This window comes from Phyllobates terribilis, unplaced genomic scaffold (genome assembly GCF_046119375.1).
Source record: "Phyllobates terribilis strain yellow unplaced genomic scaffold, ASM4611937v1 Scaffold_1__5_contigs__length_1240528914, whole genome shotgun sequence".
In the NCBI taxonomy this organism is placed as follows: domain Eukaryota; kingdom Metazoa; phylum Chordata; class Amphibia; order Anura; family Dendrobatidae; genus Phyllobates; species Phyllobates terribilis.
The window spans coordinates 841,462,518-841,483,140 of NW_027362761.1; the positions used below are offsets into that span (position 1 = coordinate 841,462,518).

Here is a 20,623-nt window from a genome sequence, read left to right on the forward strand (position 1 = left end):
GTGGAAAGCTGTGCCACGGACATTTTCAGTCAGCAAATCCTGGATCAGGGAAAGTAGGCTTTCCACCCAAAGTATTCAGCAAACTATGCATTCATTCTTAAGCACCTTCAATGTAGTCATCTTTGCATCCCATCTCAATCAAAAGGTCATAACCTATTTTGCCAGGTACTGAGAACCGAGTGCCTTTGCAGTAGACTCTAGTCAATTCTTGGGCAAGTTTTATCTGATTTCTCTCTTTCCCTTCTGCTCCATGTTTTCAACCAGATCAAGACAGAGGACTGTGATTTTATCCATTTGGTTGCAGACACTCCATGGCCCCTTCCTCCTTGCCACGGCCTTCTTTCACAAGGTCCTTTTCACCCCACTTTTAACCTCAGCTGTGTTTTAAGAGCAAGTTTGTTGAAACCTAGATTCTGAGATCCAAAGGTCTCCCTGACTCTGAACCTGGATCGCAAGCCTAAATCTGACAACGTTTATTACAGTACTTGATTGTCCTGTTTTTGCTCGTTTGAGCAGAGGGATTTTCATCACCTGGTTTTATCCATTCCAAGAACTATTTGCTTTTCTCAGTCCAGTCTGGACACAGACCTCAGCCTCCCCTGCAGAGACATGTTTCTGCCCTTTCCCTTTTCGTTAATGAGTTTAAAACCTTCCCCCAGAGGGACTCATTGTGCCCCTCCTTACACACATTTGGTGGAACCTTACGACCTCAACCTTGTTCTATCTGCTTCAGGATTATGCCTAAGCACCTTAGCAGCATCTCCCCATCTTACTCGCTGTGCCATTCTTTCTGCTGCAGGTCATCTCTGCTTTCCACATAGAGGATATTGTTTTCCCCTCCTTTTGCCCATCTTCTATTCGTTCTCTTCACTCTCTGGATCTGGTCGGAGTCATTTGGCCTTCCTTTTTGTCATAGTAGTCTTCCAGCTTTCTGATTTCTTCTTTTGTGATCACAGATTGGCCATGAAAGCACCTATCACCTCCAAGATGACCATTTCCAAAGGATCAGGTCTGCTGTTTTAGAAACATATGAGGCTGACGTTTAAATATCCATCTTTTCATATTATTGTTCATTCCATGAGGGTGGTTTGGTCCACCTAGGGGATCAGGCATCAGGACTATCTTAGGTTGAGGTGTTAAGTGCTGCAGATCACTGTCTGCTAGGTGGTTCACTTGGTCACCTATTGTTTTAGCCATTGGGACTGCTTTGGAACATCCCAAGGTCCTATGTCCCCTTATTAATGAGAAAATTGGACACATGCTGATCGACACCCTCCTACAGCAGCCATATTGAGAATGGGAGAGCTGTCCAGTCTGTGAGGAAGGCTGCACTAACAAATGTAGGAGAACGGGTAATACTTTGTCTAAGTATATTAGTGTCACAAAATTATGACCCCTAACACTGTTTAAAAAAAAAAATCTGTAGTAACTTAAGGCCCCCCCTTCCTTCAAATAAATACTACAATTTTTTTTTCTTCACCCTTTTTACTAGATTTTTGGGGTCCATACCCGTTTTTCCAAACAGCATTATCAATCTGTGGCTGTATGATTTTCTTTACTGAATGCCACTGCATAGGGAATAAAAATCACGTGTGTGTACAGTGGGGGAAATAATTATTTTATCTCTTGCTGTTTTTGTAAGTTTGCTCACTGACAAAGACGTGAACAGTCTATAATTTTAAGGGTAGGTTAATTTTAACATTAAGAGATAGAATATCCAAAAAAAAATCAAGAAAATCACATTGTATAAATTAGATACATTTATTTGCATTTTGCAGTGAGAAATAAGTATTTGATCCCCCTGGCAAACACTAAATACTTGGTGACAAAACCCTTGTTGGCAAGCACAGTAGTCAGACGTTTTTGTAGTTGATGAGGTTTGCACACATGTCGGGAGGAATTTTGGTCCACTCCACTTTGCAGATCATCTCTAAATCATTAAGATTTTGAGGCTGTCGCTTGGCAACTCGGAGCTTCAACTTCCTCCGTAAGTTTTCTATGGGATTAAGGTCTAGATACTGGCTAGGCCGCTCCATGACCTTACTGTGCTTCTTTTTGATGCCTTGACTGTATGTTTTGGGTCATTGTCTTGCTGGAAGACCCAGCCACGACCCATCTTCAATGCTCTTACTGAGGCCAAAATCTCATGATACATGACCCCATCCAACTTCCCTTCAGTACGGTGCAGTCGTCATTTCCCCTTTGCAGAAAAGCACCCCCAAAGTATAATGTTTCCCCCACCATGCTTCACGGTTGGGACGATGTTCTTAGGGTTGTACTCATCCTTCTTCCTCCAAACACGGCGAGTTGAGTTAATGCCAAAGAGCTCAATTTTTGTCTCATCTGACCACAGCATCTTCTCCTAATAACTCACAGAATCATCCAGGTGTTCATTGGCGTACTTCAGACGGGCCTGCACATGTGCCTCCTTGAGCAGGTGGACCTTGCGGGCACTGCAGGATTTTAAACCTTTAAGGTGTAATGTGTTACCAATTGTTTTCTTGGTGACTAGGGTCCCAGCTGCCTGGAGATCATTAACAAGTTCCCACCATGTAGTTTTAGGCTGATCTCTCACCTTCTTCATGATCAAGGATACCCCATGAGGTGAGATTTTGCATGGTGCCCCAGATCGATATCGATTGACAGTCATTTTGTATTTCTTCCATTTTCTTACTATTGCACCAACAGTTGTCTCCTTCTCACCCAGAGTCTTACTTATGGTTTTGTAGCCTATTCCAGCTTTGTGCAGGTCTATGATCTTGTCCCTGACATCCTTAGAAAGCTTTTTGGTCTTGCCCATGTTGTAGAGGTCAGTCTGACTGAGTCTGCGGACAGTAGTCTTTTATACAGGTGACTATGTAAGACAGCTGTCTTTAAGATTAGGAGTGTCTGACTGGTCTGTAGAAGCCAGAACTCATAATGGTTTGTAGGGGATCAAATACTTATTTCTCACTGCAAAATGCAAATAAATGTATCTAATTTATACAATGTGATTTTCTTTTTTTTTTTTTTTTTTGACCTTCTAACTCTCAATGTTAAAATGAACCTACCCTTAAAATTATAGACTGTTCATGTCTTTGTCAGTGGGCAAACTTACAAAAACAGCAAGGGATCAAATCCTTAATTCCCCCACTGTATATGTGTATGTTCATACAAGGTAGTCTGAGACAACCTTCTGCTTTATCATTGGTTCAGGCTGCTGCTCTCCCCTCCCCTTGCAGCTCTGCCTCCTCAGATTGGCTGCTATGAATTAACACTTTGACTTGATCACTGGGATGTCATTTCATAGAGCGCTGAATAATTATTAACCACGTATTACTGTATCACCATTGGGGAAACTGATGAACACCTTGGCCACTGGGGCTTCTTTAGACTCCTACTTCCACCCTTCAAGAATAATCATTAGCAAACCTCCTTAACAGAGGAGAATTACAATGACAGGTAACACCTCTATACACAACTGATAATACAAGATCTATCATGAGACACTTCTATACAAAAGAGAGGGTCGTGGTCTGACCATTGTTGCTATGTACATGTAGATTTCCTAAAACTGGAAATTAGTCTTAAAAAAAATAAAAAAATAAAATAAAAAAAAGCCTAGTGGCCAACATGAGAATTGCCAGATTTCAATTTTTAAAGGATCTTGTCACTTCCCAAAACGCTATTAACCTGGGATTAATCTGCTGGTTCATAGCTTTCCAAAGCTGCCCAGCCGCTGCACTGAAAGCCTGCCTTTTCTCGTGGCAGCCTCGGAATCTCAGCCATAGAGGCTTGTGCGGCTTCAGTCACCGCGCAGTACATAGTGAATGGTGGCTGTAACCGCGCCCCTGGTACTGACTGACAGCCTGCTCAGCAATGCATCACAAGCAGATCTCCCTGATAAGATATATCACAGAGTTCCTTATTTTCTTATGTACTATTGATTTATGAAATTAAAATTAAGATGGTTAGTCTTTAATACGAATTGTGATGTAAAGAAAAAAACAACAAATGCCTACGTTGTTTTAAAAAAATACATTTAACACAAATCTGGTTTAAAACAGTAGGTCTTTTTCTGACGATCACTTCTCTTTGAGTAATCAGAAATTGACAATTGTAGGGATAGGAGAAATGGTCTGTGTAGACCAAGGTTGGGCTTAGAGGTGATTAGTTTAGTTTATGAATATTGCTAAAATTCTGCAAAGAGTTCTCAGACAAAATCTGTTAGGCTGTGTGCCCACGTAGCATTTTTCAAGCGTATATGCTGCGGAATTTCCGCAGCGTAAACGCTTGAAAAACGCATGTATATCCGCACCCCATGGTCCCCAATGGGATTCCGCAAGTTCTATGCACATGTTGCGGATTTTTCCGCAGCGTTTATGCCGCGTTCAAAAATCCGCAGCATGTCATTTAATTTTGCGTTTCCGCAAGCGGAATTGCCTTAGTCCAATGCATAAAGAACGCAAGGCAATTCCGCATGTGGAAAACGCGTGATAAACGCGTGAAAAATGCGCGATAAACGCGTGCGGAATTCCGCATGCGTTTTTCCGGGAGAGGACTTGCATTTATGCAGCAGAAATTTTCTGCTTCATAAATGCAACGTGGGCACATAGCCTTACAGGAGGATTTTGCTGTGGGTTTCACACAAAAAAACTGCTGCAATTCCATAACCTAATGGGTGTGCTGCAGATATCAAATCCACTGCATGCCTTGAAAATTGCATACAAAATCCTACATAAGAATGGGGTATTGAGAAGCCTATCCACGCTTACTGAACAGTAAATTGTCAACTTGTCGATAATCCACAACATCTGAAAATGCCAAAAACCACTAACACCAAACATTTGCATCCTCAATCTATACTGGCAAAATATCACTTTCTATAAACTTGGTCTATTAAAGGGAATTATTATTATTATTATTTATTATTATAGCGCCATTTATTCCATGGCGCTTTACATGTGAAAAAGGGGTATAATACAAGAACAATTACAATAACAATAATCTTGAACACAATGTGACAGCGACTGGTACAGGAGGAGCGAGGACCCTGCCCGCGAGGGCTCACAATCTACGAGGGATGGGTGAGGATACAGTAGGTGAGGGTAGAGCTGGTCGTGCAACGGTATGGTGGAGCTGTGGTTACTGCAGGTTGTAGGCTTGTCGGAAGAGGTGGGTCTTCAGGTTCCTTTTGAAGGTTTCCACGGTAGGCGAGAGTCTGATACGTTGGGGTAGAGAGTTCCAGAGTAGGGAGGAAGCACGGGAGAAATCTTGTATACTGTTGTGGGAGGAGGAGATGAGAGGGGAATAGAGCAGGAGATCTTGTGAGGATCGGAGGTTGCGTGCAGGTATGTAACAGGAGACTAGGTAGGAGATATATGGAGGAGATAGGTTGTGAATGGCTTTGTATGTCATGGTTAGGGTTTTGAACTGGAGTCTCTGAGCAATGGGGAGCCAGTGAAGAGATTGACAGAGAGGAGAGGCCGGGGAATAGCGGGGGGACAGGTTGATTAGTCGAGCAGCAGAGTTTAGGATAGATTGGAGGGGTGCGAGAGTGTTAGAGGGAAGGCCACAGAGCAGGAGGTTGCAGTAGTCAAGGAGGGAGATGATGAGGGCGTGCACTAGTGTTTTTGCAGATTCATGGTTTAGGAATGTGTGGATCCGGGAGATATTTTTGAGTTGGAGTCGGCAGGAAGTGGAAAGGGCTTGGATATGTGGTTTGAAGGAGACTTCCGAGTCCAGGGTTACCCCAAGGCAGCGAGCTTGAGGGACTGGGGAGAGTGGGCAGCCATTAACGTTGATAGATAGGTCAGTTGGGAGGGTTGAATGAGATGGCGGAAAGATGATGAATTCTGTTTTGTCCATGATAAGTTTTAGAAATCTAGCAGAGAAGAAGGATGAAATGGCGGACAGACATTGTGGGATTTTGGTTAGTATGGAGGAGATATCGGGTCCAGAGAGGTAGATCTGTGTGTCATCAGCATAGAGGTGATAATGAAAGCCATGAGACTGTATGAGCTGTCCCAGGCCTAAGGTGTAGATGGAGAAGAGCAGGGGTCCTAGAACTGAACCTTGGGGGACACCGACAGATAGGGGGCAAGATGAGGAGGTGGTCTGTGAGTGGGAGACACTGAATGTCCGGTCTGTTAGGTATGAGGAGATCCAGGATAGGGCCAAGTCTGTGATGCCGAGAGATGAGAGAGTCTGGAGTAAGAGGGAATGGTCCACTGTGTCAAAGGCAGATGACACGTCTAGGAGGAGGAGGACAGAGTAGTGTCGCTTAGATTTGGCGGTTAGTAGGTCGTTTGTGACTTTAGTCAGTGCAGTTTCAGTAGAATGGTGCGGTCGGAAACCAGATTGTAGGCGGTCAAAGAGGGAGCAGGAGGAGAGGTGGGAGGACAGTTCAGAATGGACGTGTTGTTCCAGTAGTTTTGAGGCATAGGGGAGAAGTGATATGGGGCGATAGCTAGACACGGAGGATGGGTCAAGGGAGGGCTTTTTGAGGATGGGTGTGATTGAAGCATGTTTGAAGCATGAGGGGATGACACCAGTTGTTAGTGACAGGTTGAAGAGGTGGGCTAGGGCTGGGATGAAGATAGTGGTAAGGTTTGAGATGAGGTGGGACGGGATTGGGTCAAGTTTACAGGTGGTGAGGTGTGATTTGGAGAGTAAGGAGGAAAGTTGATCTTCAGAAATGGTGGAGAATGTGGTTTTGGAGGAGGAGGGTTGAGTAGGTGTGGGGGGGAGCTGTGGGGGCTTTAGGCAAAAACTTTGTCTGATGGTGTCAATCTTCTGCTTGAAGAATGAGGCAAAGTCTTCGGCTGAAATAAGAGGAGAGGGAGGAGGCACTGGGGGACGGAGGAGAGAATTGAAGGTGTTGAATAGTTGTTTAGGGTTGTGAGACAGGGAGGATATGAGAGATTCAAAGTATGTTTGTTTTGCTGCAGTGAGTGTGGACTTGAAGGTAGTGAGGGACTGTTTGAATGCGATAAAGTGCTCATGGGAGTGGGACCTTTTCCATCTACTTTCAGCAACCCTGGAGGCCCGTCGCAGTTCTTTAGTTAGGCTGGTGTGCCAGGGTTGTCTGTTGATTGTGTGAGCCTTGGTATGTGTGAGGGGGGGTGACCGAATCGAGAGCTGCAGCTGTTGTGGTGTTGTATAAAGTGGCAGCAGCATCTGCATCATGTAAGGAACTAATGTCTGTAAGAGGGAGGAGGGATTCAGAGAGAGAGTGTAGGTCAAGGTGTTTGAGATTTCTACGAGGGTATGCAAGTTTGTGGAGTGGGGATTGTTGCCCCGGGGAGGAGAGAGAAGAGAATGTGAGTAGGTTGTGGTCAGAGAGAGGGAGAGGTGAGTTAGAGAGGTTAGATAGGGAACAGAGGCGAGTGAAGATGAGGTCCAGTGTGTGGCCATCTTTGTGGGTGGGTGTGGAAGACCACTGAATAAGACCAAAGGAGGAAGTGAGGGATAGAAGCTTAGAGGCAGCTGAGAGAGAAGTGTCAATGGGGATGTTAAAGTCGCCCATGAGGATAGTGGGGATGTCAACGGAGAGGAAATGAAGTAGCCAGGTGGTGAAGTGGTCAAAGAAAGTGGTGGTTGATCCTGGGGGGCGGTAGATGACAGCCAGTTGGAGGTTGGAGGGGGAGTAGATGCGCACGCAGTGCACTTCAAAAGAGGGGAGAGTAATTGCGAGCGGCAGTGGGATATGGGTGAAGGAGCACTTTTCTGAGAGGGGGAAACCTATTCCTCCACCGTGCTTGCCGGTGGGGCGGGGGGGTATGGGAGAGGTGGAATCCGCCATACGAAAGTGCAGCAGGAGAGGCTGTGTCGGAGGGGGTGAGCCAGGTTTCAGTGATGCCGAGGAAGGAAAGCTTGTTAGTGATGAAGAGATCGTGAATGTAGGAAAGTTTATTGCGGAATCTGTCAGTTAGGTCAAACCGCCCTTCACCACCACCCTGAACCGCATATATGTGCATGAAGATCTTAGAAAATATATATAGTTTTTGATGGATTTACATTTTTATCCAATCTGTTGCTCCATTCACTGGCATTCTCTGGATGTTTAGCAGCTGTGTATCCGCCATAATACATGTGGCTGCGGCTACCCGAGCGTTTGACTCCTCTATCCGAACTTGAGCATGCTTGTATAGCTCCATATCCGAGCATGCTCGCCCATCCCTAGAAACTGTTTATTACTATAAAATGAGGCATTAAGTGCTCTGAGCGTGACAGCACTTTAATGCCTCCAGAGGATGGTGCCCGGCATGAGGCAAGGAAATCATACAGTTAGCAATGGAGCTAAAGAGACTGGTGCTGGATGGGGAACCAACCTCTGGAGGCAGTGACTCCTTAAGTGCTATTTCATACCTAGAGCTCTTAATGCCTCCTTTGCATATCAATTAAAAGACTATTCACTCAGGAGTGAAGCAGCTGTTAGAAGATATAAAGGTGTAGTTGGATTTACATTTCAAAGACCTGCATACCAATACATACTGTAGTTTGGGGTGGTGGGCGGTTGATGTTACTGACAGATTCCCTTTAATGAGAGAGCTGATGGGCTTAACGAGAATTGTCTTTTCCTGATCTGTAACTAATTGGCTAAGTGCTTTATATGATTATGCAATGTTTTTTTATTTTGACAGGAGCTTAGAGAAGTACTTCAGGAGCATGACTGGTCTTTTCATGAAGCACTTGAGGCACTAAAGTTGTTTGCAGAAGATGAACAAGGTAACAGAAGTCAAAGAAAAGTCATATAAAGCTCAAGTCATAAGTGTTCAGACTTTAGCACTGAGAAAATTCAGGAAACAAGGTCTGGTTGGGAGAGAGCGAAGTCATGAGGATGATTCAGAAATCCTTGTGTTTTAAAACCTGTTGACCACACAATCAAATCATTACATTGCATCCATTCTTCTTCACCATTATTTGCTTCCACTTACTGTGATCCAGTGTATATTTCACCCACCTGAGGAATCCTTTCAGATATGTCCAGCAAAAGCAGGTGCGTTTGAAGAGCACTTGGGCGCGAACACTTGACACTACTCCCACTTTCGTCTGTTCACACTCTTCACAGTTGTCCCAAAAAAGAAACTACATTGAAATCTTACAGTCACTATTATAGGTACCAGTAATATCTGTTGTACTGACTTAGCAGCGAAAACTACAACATTAATATGAACATTAAATATACATAACCTGTGACTGTTGTCTTTAAAGAGGTCATCTGGGACTATTTTTTTTTTTTTTTCATATGTGGCTAAGAACTGACAAGCTGGTTGTTACTAACTACCTGCCGGCTCAGAGCGATCACAGACCACTTTTGCCGGCGATTCTGCTGTTTCACAGTGGAATAGAAACAGCTGCTTTGTCGACGTGACATCCCCGGAAGCGGCAGAATTCCTGGCAGGGCCAGTTTGTGATCGCTCTTAGATGGCAGAGATTGGCATAGGGCAGGTAGTTACTAACTACCTGCCTGGAATTTCCTAAGCCCATATAAAAAAAAATAAAGTAGTCCCAGATAACCCTTTTTAAGGACATATGTAATTTGTTATTTTAACGGGTGTATTCCACAGAATGAATACCCTACACCAAATGCCTTGTTACTTTATATCGAATTAATAAAGGGGGGAAGGACTCTCCAATATTGGTGATACCAGAGATCCATTCTGGAGGCTTGCTTTAAAAAGCATTTGCATCTCTGCAGTTGTATTGAGTTTAGTGCCATATAGTTCCTCTCACTTGGTGGCATCATAAGGTACCTGCCTAGGATATTTTCAGGATTTGGCGGCTGATAAAGTGAGCTTACGGCTGTGCACTGACGTGCACTGACGCACACTATTCATTCCAACTCTAAGTGGAATTGATTGGACTCATGCAAGTTTTCATTATAGTTAATTGTTAGTTTTTAAAAGTTCTAAAACAAAAAACACTATCTTAAATTTGCCCAAAATGCTGAAATAATCTACTTAATCATTTTGCTATTCACTGGCTTAAGCCTGACCTACCTACACATGCTTTGAACTATTGAGGGACTTATTTGGGGATGTGACGATGATGGGGATTTCCAAAAGTCAGTGTATTTGGACCTATGTTATTTTAGAATTATAGGCAGCATTTTTTATTTAGTCTCTTTTGTTGAAACCAATTGAGATTCCTGTAAGAGCGAGAGAAATAAAGGAGTCTTCAGAAATTACAAACTTAATCAGTATTTCGCATCAGTATTTTGAAGCCAAAATCAGGAGAGCATGCAAAGTGAAATATGAATTTTTCCATTATATTTCTAAAGATTTGTATTTAACGTTTACATTCAGATTTGAAAGCAGTTTTTTTCTCCTTTTGTCTTCTACCTGCAAAGAATTGAAATCCACTGCAAAGTCTAGGTTTATACTGGCACAAAGAAAACTAAAGATACATGGTATGGGTTTAAAGGAAACCTGTATTCATCCTGCCTGTGGTTACCGACCACCAACAGACCCCATCTTTATGCCAATCTGCACTTTTGGCCTCATTCAGACATTTGGATTTCACATACGTATTCTATTCATGTTTTTTCACAGAAATAATTCCAACCCCCTGAACTGGGCTGTGCACATGTCCGTTTTTGATCAAACTCACCAGTGCATATTTTTTTGGATCTGTAAAAAAAAAACTTGGACAGTACATTGATGCCATCCTGGTGCTGTCCATTTTTCACAGACTGCTAGGTGAAGCTTGAGAAACCTCCATTTTCTTTTGCTATACCATAAAGCTGATGAAACACTGATTTTAAAAACTGACAAACAAAAAACCTAATGAAAATTGGTCAGTTTCCCACGTACAGAAAAACAGTTGTCTGAATGAGACCTTGTTCTGACCTGCTGTAGCCTTTGGAGAAGTAGAGTTTGATTTACTAATGAGGAAATGAGAAACAGTTTTTATGTTTTCACTATTTTAGGAATACCTTCCCATAGTTCTTTGTAATTGGGGATCCAAACCGTATTCTGTGCTGCCTGTGGCTAGGACGGCAGGAATCTCATGTGAGATTCTGCTTAATCATATTTGCCAAAATAACATGATTGTCCGAGATCTGATTTAATGCAGTATAGTCAGTATTTATGTGGATTCAGTGGAAAATGTATAATATATATAATTTTTAGCAAAGATTGAACATTTTATACACTGATGTGATTTTATTTTGTTTTGCTTTATTTTATGATGAGGTGCAGCTCTGGTTCCACCAGGGTTGATTACTATGAGCCAGTTAAAACTTTTTGTTAGGAGACGACAACAGGTACAATTCTAACACATTTGCTATTTTATACCCCACGAAGGAAGGTCGGTATCGTGAGTTTTTAGAACTGTATTCTGTTGTTCCTCCTTTATTCCTCCTAAAGATGTATGAATATATCAACCATTGAATGTTACCACTTAAGGTGTGGCGCTACAGTTTGACACTATCCAATGCTGCCAGTATTGGACTATGTGAGGACACACCCCTCTGACAAAGAGAATGGTAACACCCAGTTGTCTGTTTACAAATGACAGGGATGGCAGAATGCAGAACTATGAGTTATTTTGTAGGGAATTGTTATATTTTACACCAACATTGTGCATCTGCCTATTCATTAGATTAGGACAGGTGCACGATACCAGCTGCTCGCTCACACAGTCCGGCTGATATTATCAGATGTGACATCACTGGTCCTTTAGATGCAGAAGTGAGCAGAATAGAGGAGCAGCACATAGAGGATTGCCTAGACCTTGACACAATTGAAGCAAATCCTCAGCTGTGAAAAGTATTGGTGTCAGCCTTAAGACATGGATAGAAATGTTTGCTGACACAAAGCAAAGAACTTTGACACCAAAGTATTAGTAACCTACAAAAACACAATGCTCACAATGTATAAAGAGAGAATAAACAACCTAAAAAATGTATAGATATAAATATTTTATTAAATAGGAATATATAGTTATGGAATAAAAAAAGCCAGCCCAAAGTATTATAAGGCCACATTCAGTATTCGGTCAGTATTTTCCATCAGTATTTGTAAGCCATAATCAGAAGTGGTGCCGTGTTTCTATTATACTTTTCCTCTCAGTACGTGCACACGATCAGTAATCGCTGCGGATTGCACGCAGCGGGCAGATGTTACAGCACATTGGATGGATTTGTAGAAATCCCATGTCCACTATGCGTCTACGTGCACCTGTGGATATGGACATGTGGCGCGTCTTTCCAGACCACAGCATGTTAATTTCTCTTGCAGAGTCGCTAGTTTCCGCAAGCAAAATTAGATCAGTACAATGTATTGAATGCGGTGAATCCGCATGGTTCAATCAACCCATGCGAATTCACCTGTGTGCAGCGCTTTGGGCACCGCATAAAGTATACGACATTCAAAACGCTGCCATTACCAACCGTGTGCACTCCTGATTTTGGATTTCAAATACTGATGTAAAATACTGACCAAATACTGAACGTGTGGCCTAAGAGTGATCTCTTAATTGGCTAATCAGAAACATCTTAATTGTAAGCTTAGATTTTCATGCCTAATTCTTCATGCTGATGGGCATATTGTGCCCTTAGTAAATCCCCACGTTCCACTTGTAACACACAAACAATGCGTAGCACTCCATGGGCACCTGGATCTGGCATCATAAGTACGGTGTAGTCTACATGACTTCATTATGGACATCTGACTGATGCCTAACACAATACTGCTATTTTTGATGTATATAATCCTCCAATCACTGCACTACATTAACATAAATCATTAAACGATTATATCTTTGATACGACTTTGCAGATATTTTATGTGGAAGCAGAGCCCTCTGCCGTCTGAATCGATTTTACATTTTACAACACTAATGCTAATTGATTGAAACCAATGTCATTTTTCAGGATATGTTCATAGTCACATATGCACAGTGCAGTACATTGTCTTTTATTAACCATAGTTTTCTGCTTCCAGAAATAAACTGCTGATTTTACAAGTGTGCAGCAAATCAACTGTTAAATGGGGGGATAGCTTGACATAGAAATAAAGCATGGCTCTTTCACTCCTTCCAGCATGTGTATGGCACACTTCTCTCCGTTCAGTAGAACATGTATGCCGTGCACAGCTGTACAGACCAGTAGGACAGGAGTGATCTCCCGCAGTGATTGGGCTAAGGTTAGAGCATCCCTAATAGTTCCACCCACTGTGTCAGAAAAGAGAGGGAATAATGTATTAACGTGTGACCAGACATATTGTTCTTGAAGACCTAGTGTTCTATATTCTCTTTTACCATGTAAATATCACTAAAGGCCAAGAAAGAACTGCCATTCACTACTTGAATATTAATGTTATGCTGCCGAGCGCATTTTTCCCAAGCGCACTTATTAGTTGTGAGACACGTGCGAATCACAGTAGAGTTCAGAAAGCTGCATGCGTAAATTGTATTAAAACCGTATTTGTGTTACATGAACAGATGGCTTGCGGAATGCTGATGTGTCTAATGGCAGAGGAGCTTCCGAAAGCACCCCAAATTACCCTAAAAACAGCGCCAAAGAGAAGCCCAACAAGAAATCGAGCCAGGAACCGGCGCAAAACGGTGTAAAGAAAAAATCAAAAGACAAATATAACCTCAGCAACTTTAAAAGAGACTCCGAAAGCGAGGAGTCCGCCTCGGATGCAGGCAGTGTCCTGGATGAAGACTACAGCAGTGGAGAAGAAACAATGGAGGAGGAATACAAAGCTAAAATAGTCAGCTTCTTACAAGATGCCTCCCTGGATGAGCTCGCTCTCATCCCTCAGTGCTCTTTAAAGAAAGCTCAGAGGATCACTGAGCTCCGGCCCTTCCATTCTTGGGATTCTCTGGTAAGTTTTCACTGTACTCTACCTTTTTTTTTTTTTTTTTTTTTTTCTTTTTTTTTTAATACTCCTTTTATGCTTATAGGCAAGAGGTGTCTACAATCTAAGGAGGCATAGATGGGTGGCCTTTTCCTGAGCAGGCTAACACTAGATTCATGCTAAGCCAATAGCAGATGATATAGTGTCATATGACCTAATTTTGAATAAATTAAGGGGTGATTTTCCTGAAAAATCCAAGCTGATTGGCTGGCAATGCTGTCACTCATTCAGCAGCCTAGAAACTTGGTTCAGAGCTCTGCTGAAGCAGACATTAGAGCTTTCCTTTGAGAAGGAGAACTTTGCCAGTCTGTCCTGAGCTATTTTAGCAGAAAAGTCAAGCAGAAGGCAAGAATGTGGCAGGATTTCTCCCTCCACTGCGACTGCTTGGAGAAACAGCTGCAAGGGCAGCTCCATGCTTCCAGATGCCAGCATGAATTGTTCTTTTCCCCATTTTCACTGCTTGCTTCTCAGCTGTGATCTGTGAGTTTTTTCCACCTTTCTTCTGCTTACACATTGCTGCCATTTTCTCAGACGTTGTCAGACTTTTGCTTCACCCAGAGAGCATTGAAAACTGATTTTTTTTTTTCTGAAATGGATCTTTTAGCTGAACATGGTAAGTACACGCATGTTATAAATCATATACTTTTCCAAATCTGGTACAAATTCCTTTTTTGACTGTAGCGAATGTTTTTTTTCCTAAATGCTTGCTTGGATTTTCTTTTATGGCTTTCCATGAAATGCCATTTGTAATTTGTACCAGTGCAGGCCTTGTTGTATACATGTTGTTCTGTTTTCTGCAGAATTGTGTTAGAAAAGATTACATTGTCATTCAGATATAGTATTCTTTATATGGAGAGACGAAAGGTTTATGGAGTTGTGAAGTGGGCATACTCACTAGGTATTCTGGGTAACAAAACCAATTTTACAGTCCCGTCTCTGAAACAGCGGAGCATTTTTTTTTTTTACGTTTTAGAAATGGGGACAGAAAAGAGGGTACACGGGAGAAGTAATTGCTAAAACTGCAGCACGGAGCCACAAGCTGCTCTCTGCACACAGGAGACTCGTTTTGCCTGGAGCTTTTGGCTGCTCTGACAACATCTGTCTATTAGACAGCTCACCGCTGAACTTGTTGGGCTTCGCCTTAACTAATTCTTTGTAAAAGTATTTGCTAAAGGGCTGCCATTCCCACAGATGTCTGTCTTCATTTACTTTCTCCCCTTTGGCGAATAGATAATGTAGTAAATGATGTGTTGACCTGCAGTGAATTGAAGATTTTTTTTTTTTCCCCCTTTTTTTATTTGATTAAACTTGTCGCTTAGCATCTACGCCCAAATATTCTCTGGTAGTTGTAACTACATGCCCCAAATCACAGAGAAGAATTAGACTTCAAGCAGATGTTAGGCTGCCAAGACATGAACATATACTAGTGTAGTTAATGGATACCTTTTCCGTCTTGTATTAACAGGACAGATTTTTATAGTGCATTTTGCAAAGTTTTACTCTTTCTATTCCATGTGTTCAGTTGTGAGAGTTTGGGTGGACACTTTTGCTATTACACTGTTTCAATACAGTACAGATTTGAATGGGTTTTCCCACAAACAATGTACATTTTAATTAATAGAACTTGGAATAAAAATAAGTTCCACAATTGGATGTGTTTAAAAAAAATAAAATGTTCCTGTGCTGAGATAATCCTATACTTGTGTCCCTGCTGTGTACTGTGTAATGTCTGTGTCTGACCGTACAGAACATGATCTGATCATACCACAGCTCCTGGGCAGGGGAGGAAGAAAAAGGGTATACAGACAGGACAGCATGGGATCACAGCTGATTCTGTTTGTGAGGCAAAACACTTCCCTGCCTCTTCTTGAGCAATGCTTTACCTCCAAGAAGGAGTCAACTGTGATCCCCTGCTGTCCTGTCTGTATACTCTTTTGTGTCCTCCCCTGCCCAGGAGATGTGGTATGATCAGACCATGTCCCTGTACGGTCAGACACAGCCATTACACAGTACACAGCAGGGGCACATTTATAAGATTATCTCCGCACAGGAACATTTTATTTAAATAAAACAAACAAGATTGTGGAACTTATTATTATTAAAAGATCTATTGACTAAAGTGTTGGTTAAAGTGAACTTTGTTCATGGGAAAACCCCTTTTAATATATTGCTCTTGTCTTTATCTGGAGCTTATGGCTATAGTTCCAAAAAGAAGACGAGGTTCTTTTGAAGTTTAGTTTTATTTTATATAATTATTTTTGTTTAATCCACAATTTATTGAAATAGAAATTGTAAAACTTTTATGTTTATTAATAAGCCTTAACGGTTCCAGTGACTAGAAATGGGTAAAAAATAATGTAGTCTAATGCAAGATTGAAAGCAGCCCCTATATCTCAGATGCTGCCACACATTACATCCCAGTTCTCATGTAATTCAGTACCCTGAGCCTATTGTTGGTGAATAGTAAAACACAGCCCTGAAAGTGCAGAATCTGAAAATAGATCTAGGCTGATGCTCTATCTGTCGCTAAACAGCTCCAGACTCCTGAAATATATGGTCCTACGTGTTTCCTAGAACTATGAGGCTTCTGAAGAAAAAACATTAAAGGTCCTGTACAACGGTACGCTGTGCAGTGTGGCGTGGCTGTGGCAGACACTGCTTTTAACCACTCTGTGGTTACTAGCCTGGCATTGTATTGGACCTCCATTGTTAATCCTTGTTAGCTGTCTCATATAGTGTGGGGAAATATTGAAGGTCCAATACAGTGGGAGGCCAATAATCACACAATGGTGTGGCAGAGGCTGAAAGCAGTGTCTGGTGCAGCCATTGTCACACTACTGTATGGGTACTAGCCTGCCATTGTATCGGACCTTCTTTGTTAATCCTTCTGGACTCTTGTTTAATCCTAGCGGCTTCATATAGTGTGAGGAAACCTTGAAGTACCTATACAATGGTAGGCGAATAACCACACAATGGTGACTGTGGCTGCACCAGACACTGCTTTTAACCTCTGCCTTACCACTGTATGGATACTGGCCTGCCATTGTATCGGACCTTCAATGTTTTCACACACTAGTTGAGGCTGCTGGGATTCGTCAGTCCGAGAAGGATTAACAATGTTGGTCCAATACAATGGCCGGCAAGTACCCACACAGTGCTTCTTTCAACCTCTACCACACCACTGTGAGGTTATTGGCCTGCCCTTGTATTAGAACTTTATTGTTAACCCTTATGGGCCCCTGATGGATCCTGGTATCCTAATTATAGTGTGAGGAAACATGTAGGGTCTTATATTTCCGATCCCTGAACATGGCTATGGACAAATTGAGGGTAGAACTTTATCAGTTTCTAAACTCTATAGTTTTAGATATTCTGTGCAACCCAATGAATTGGTTCAGAGGTATAGTAGGAAGAATATCCGTATTAATGTTAGTGGAGAATGTTGGCTTTATGTTGACTCCGCCATGCGTGGGGCACGTCCATAGTGATTAGTATGTGTCCTTTGATCATGGGTGAGGTGTAAGTAAACTTTCCATCGCTTACATGCCACAATCCCATAAGGTAAACTAGGTTTGTGCTCCTTTCTGCTTATAGTTTGATAAAATCCCCTTTAAGTTATTACTCATTCTGTGTGGCATGTCTTTTTTATATCTGGTCCCTTAACATCTGCCTATTCAGCGGTATATTGTGCCATTCACACACGCTAAGGTGTGTAGCATAGCTTCTCTGCCAGGTGTTTTTAGATATTCTATTCCTAGGACTTTTTGATCTATCTTACAATCAAGTAACGTGGTGACACCTTCAAATCCATGAACTTATCCCATTGTCATCCAGGAGCTTGGCGCAGCTGTGTAGATGTTACCAGGTGTCCCACATAATGTAGAAGGCGCTAGGACGTCACCCATATTATTACCTACACAATCTTCTAATGTATCCTAGTTTAAGCTCATGGATAAAGTCTTCCTGGGCTTATTTTTGCATGGGGCTTATACTAAGTCTTTATGTCATCTTTTATAAAGATGCCTAGAAGGCTTTCATAAATGGCACTTTTGTTTCCCATGCTGTTCAGTACCAATATTGTTACTCTTTCATTTTAAGGGGTGAGTAGCATTAGGGTGCATTGAAGTTGGGGTGGGTGGGTTCTTTTTCTTTTTTTTTGTGTTTTAAAGAATAATGGTTATTCTACGCTTTTGATTGTATTACTTGGTCCCACAGATTGTGCTGTTTTTGTTCTCTAGACTGTTGCATTGTTAAAGGCAGTTTGCTGTTCTACCTTTTTGTTTCTAAAACGGGTGCACAATATGTGGCTTGCAGTGCCATTCTATGCAGCTCTCGGCCAAGTCTAGGGTCCTTGAACTGGAATCTGCAATTATTTATGCTATAAATTTCTGAGGGTCGCACATAAGTTTTGCAGCTCTCAAGGTGCAGTTAGCCGATGTTGCTGCATTACCCTGCTGCTGCTGATAAATATTTACTGATTTGGTGGTTGTTTAAGTGCCGTTTTGGGCCTCATTCAGACATGATTCTTTGTTCACATACGCAAAGGTCCATTAGTGTTATCGATCAGTGTTTCATCTGTGATTGGTTCGTGTGTCAATTTTTACCATTAGTGTTTCATCGGAGATTTCCACAAATGGTTAAATAAATTAATTACAAAGCTTCTCCTATCTTTTGCAGTGTTAAAGGGGTTGTCCACTACTAGGACAACCCGTTCTTATACCCCCTGCTTTGCCCTGATAAAATAAAAAAGCTTATGCTGGCCTCCCGTGTCGTCGCCGTTCCCGCAGTGTCGACACTCATTCTCCCCAGGGCTCTCGTGTGGTGTTGCGACACCCAATCAGCACCGGCGTCCCTGTCCCCACCTACGTACGGATTGAACATGAAGAGGAATTCCGGGCTGCAGTTCCGTGCGGGGACACAACCGCACAGAAGCCCCGCGGAGAGCGACTGCAGACACCGCGGGAACGGCATCGGTACGGAAGTAGCGTATAAGCTTTTCTATTTTATGGGGGCCAAGCAGGGGGTATGAGAAGGGGTTGTCCTACTAGTGGACAGCCCATTTAATCATAGACCGCACACAGACCCATTGACCTGTACTGGTACTTCTCATCCTATTTCAAAAATAGGACAGGTCTCCGTGACTTTTGCTCAAACACGTGGTCTGAAAAAATAACAGAACACATATGTGAAAAACGGACGTCTGAATGAAGCCGACGCACAATAATCTGTAATACCCTGCCATTGTACTCGGCAGCACAGGTACTGTTTACAAAGGATGATGTGCTGCTGAAAACCATGATCTTTTTGGCAAACTAAAACATCATTTCACATATTCGGCACCCTGTTTAGACTGCACAATTATTGGAAAGCGAGACTTCCTAGGAACACTCATTCGCAATAATGCAGTGTAAATGGGCCTTTAGGATTGGTTAATTCTGACAATTAGGCCCTCCAGCTAGAAAATGTTGTACGCCGGTTTTAAAATGGTCTAGAATTGGGTCAAGGCACAATTTTCTTCAGTCCATTGGAAATCACAGATATCAGGTGGGTGTGATGGGTAAAAACCAGAGCAGTTCAAAGCATGACTTTTTTTGTTTTCCCCCCAGTGGAAGACCATTTGAGCATGACATGGATGCCTTTTTAGCATAATTTTTCACACCAGTAAGTGTTTTTGTAATCTAGTGTCACCTTGGAGTGGCTACTTGGTTGCCACCATGCTTAATTTTTATTTGTGTTTTCTGATAGAATTATGTTTTAGGTCAGACCTGGAAGTCCACTTATTTCCAGACAGGCACCTTTTAGTATTGACCTGTAAAACACCGATCACATTTTGCTTTAGCGGGTGCTATAATTCTGTGAGAACACCTTTCTAAAACAAGCCGCATAAGGCTGCATTTCCTTCTAGCATCCGGGTGCTGTGCGTGCGAATGAGTGATGTCTCAGTCAATCAAGGTGAGGGTGCCATATTGGACATGGTGTTTATGGCAGATTCTCTGTAAAAGGCTTGAAGGAGGCTTAGAATAAAGACTCCTGCTTCTTTTCAGGAACATTGCTACTTTTGTGCCCACAGGCAGTGTCTGGCAATGCGGCTCAGACCCACTCACATTTTGTTTTGCAATATAATAGCACTAGAAATACACCAATAAAATAAATGCGGAGTACAAAAAATGTAACTGAACACTTAGATATAGATATTAGTCATGAACTAAATAGAGAACAATCATGCTCATAGTCTCCCTTTTTACACCGTATCAGATCTTGTCCATACAGCAGTATTAGTCAAAGTGTGCTTCAAAACAGACGCTTATTCTGAAGCAAAGCCTTGTGTCCATGTTGGTATCATCTAGGCCTTGAAGGCGCGCAGAAGCCTTCATTCACTATTTCCCCACTCCATACTACTCGCGTCTGAAGCAGTATACTGGCCCTTCCTCACCTCAAAGCTGTCTCCATTTTATTTTATCTATCATATATTGTGTGTGCGCATTGTACGTGGTTTAAAGAGCTTGTCCACTACTTGGACAACCCCTTCTCATTCCTCGTGTTTGGCCCTGTTGAAATAAAAACGGCTATATTCAACTCCCATGCCAGTGTCATTCCAGCGGTGTTGGCACTCGCGTTCCCATGCTCATGTGAGGTTATGTCACGTGAGCCCTGCGCCCAATCAGCGCCAGCATCACTATCTCTGCCTTCGGACGTATTGAACATCAACAGGAAGTCAGGGCTGCAGCTGCTCGCTCACTTCCTCTTGATGTTCTATTTGTCCGAAGATCGGG

At 42.4% G+C, this 20,623-nt stretch overlaps 1 protein-coding gene across 2 annotated transcripts in view; it reads left to right on the forward strand.

Annotated features, from left to right (window-relative positions):
• The window catches only part of SMARCAD1 (SNF2 related chromatin remodeling ATPase with DExD box 1), a 108,728-nt gene that overhangs the window by 44,810 nt on the left and 43,295 nt on the right, over window positions 1–20,623 (forward strand). Inside the window, exons 8-9 of one of the 2 annotated variants that reach the window (XM_073638184.1) lie at window positions 8,625–8,709; window positions 13,429–13,817. In XM_073638184.1, the coding sequence (XP_073494285.1) occupies window positions 8,625–8,709; window positions 13,429–13,817 (474 nt within the window). Of the gene's footprint in view, window positions 1–8,624; window positions 8,710–13,428; window positions 13,818–14,084; window positions 14,464–20,623 lie in introns of those variants that run through there. The other variant, XM_073638195.1, reaches the window with a different exon arrangement.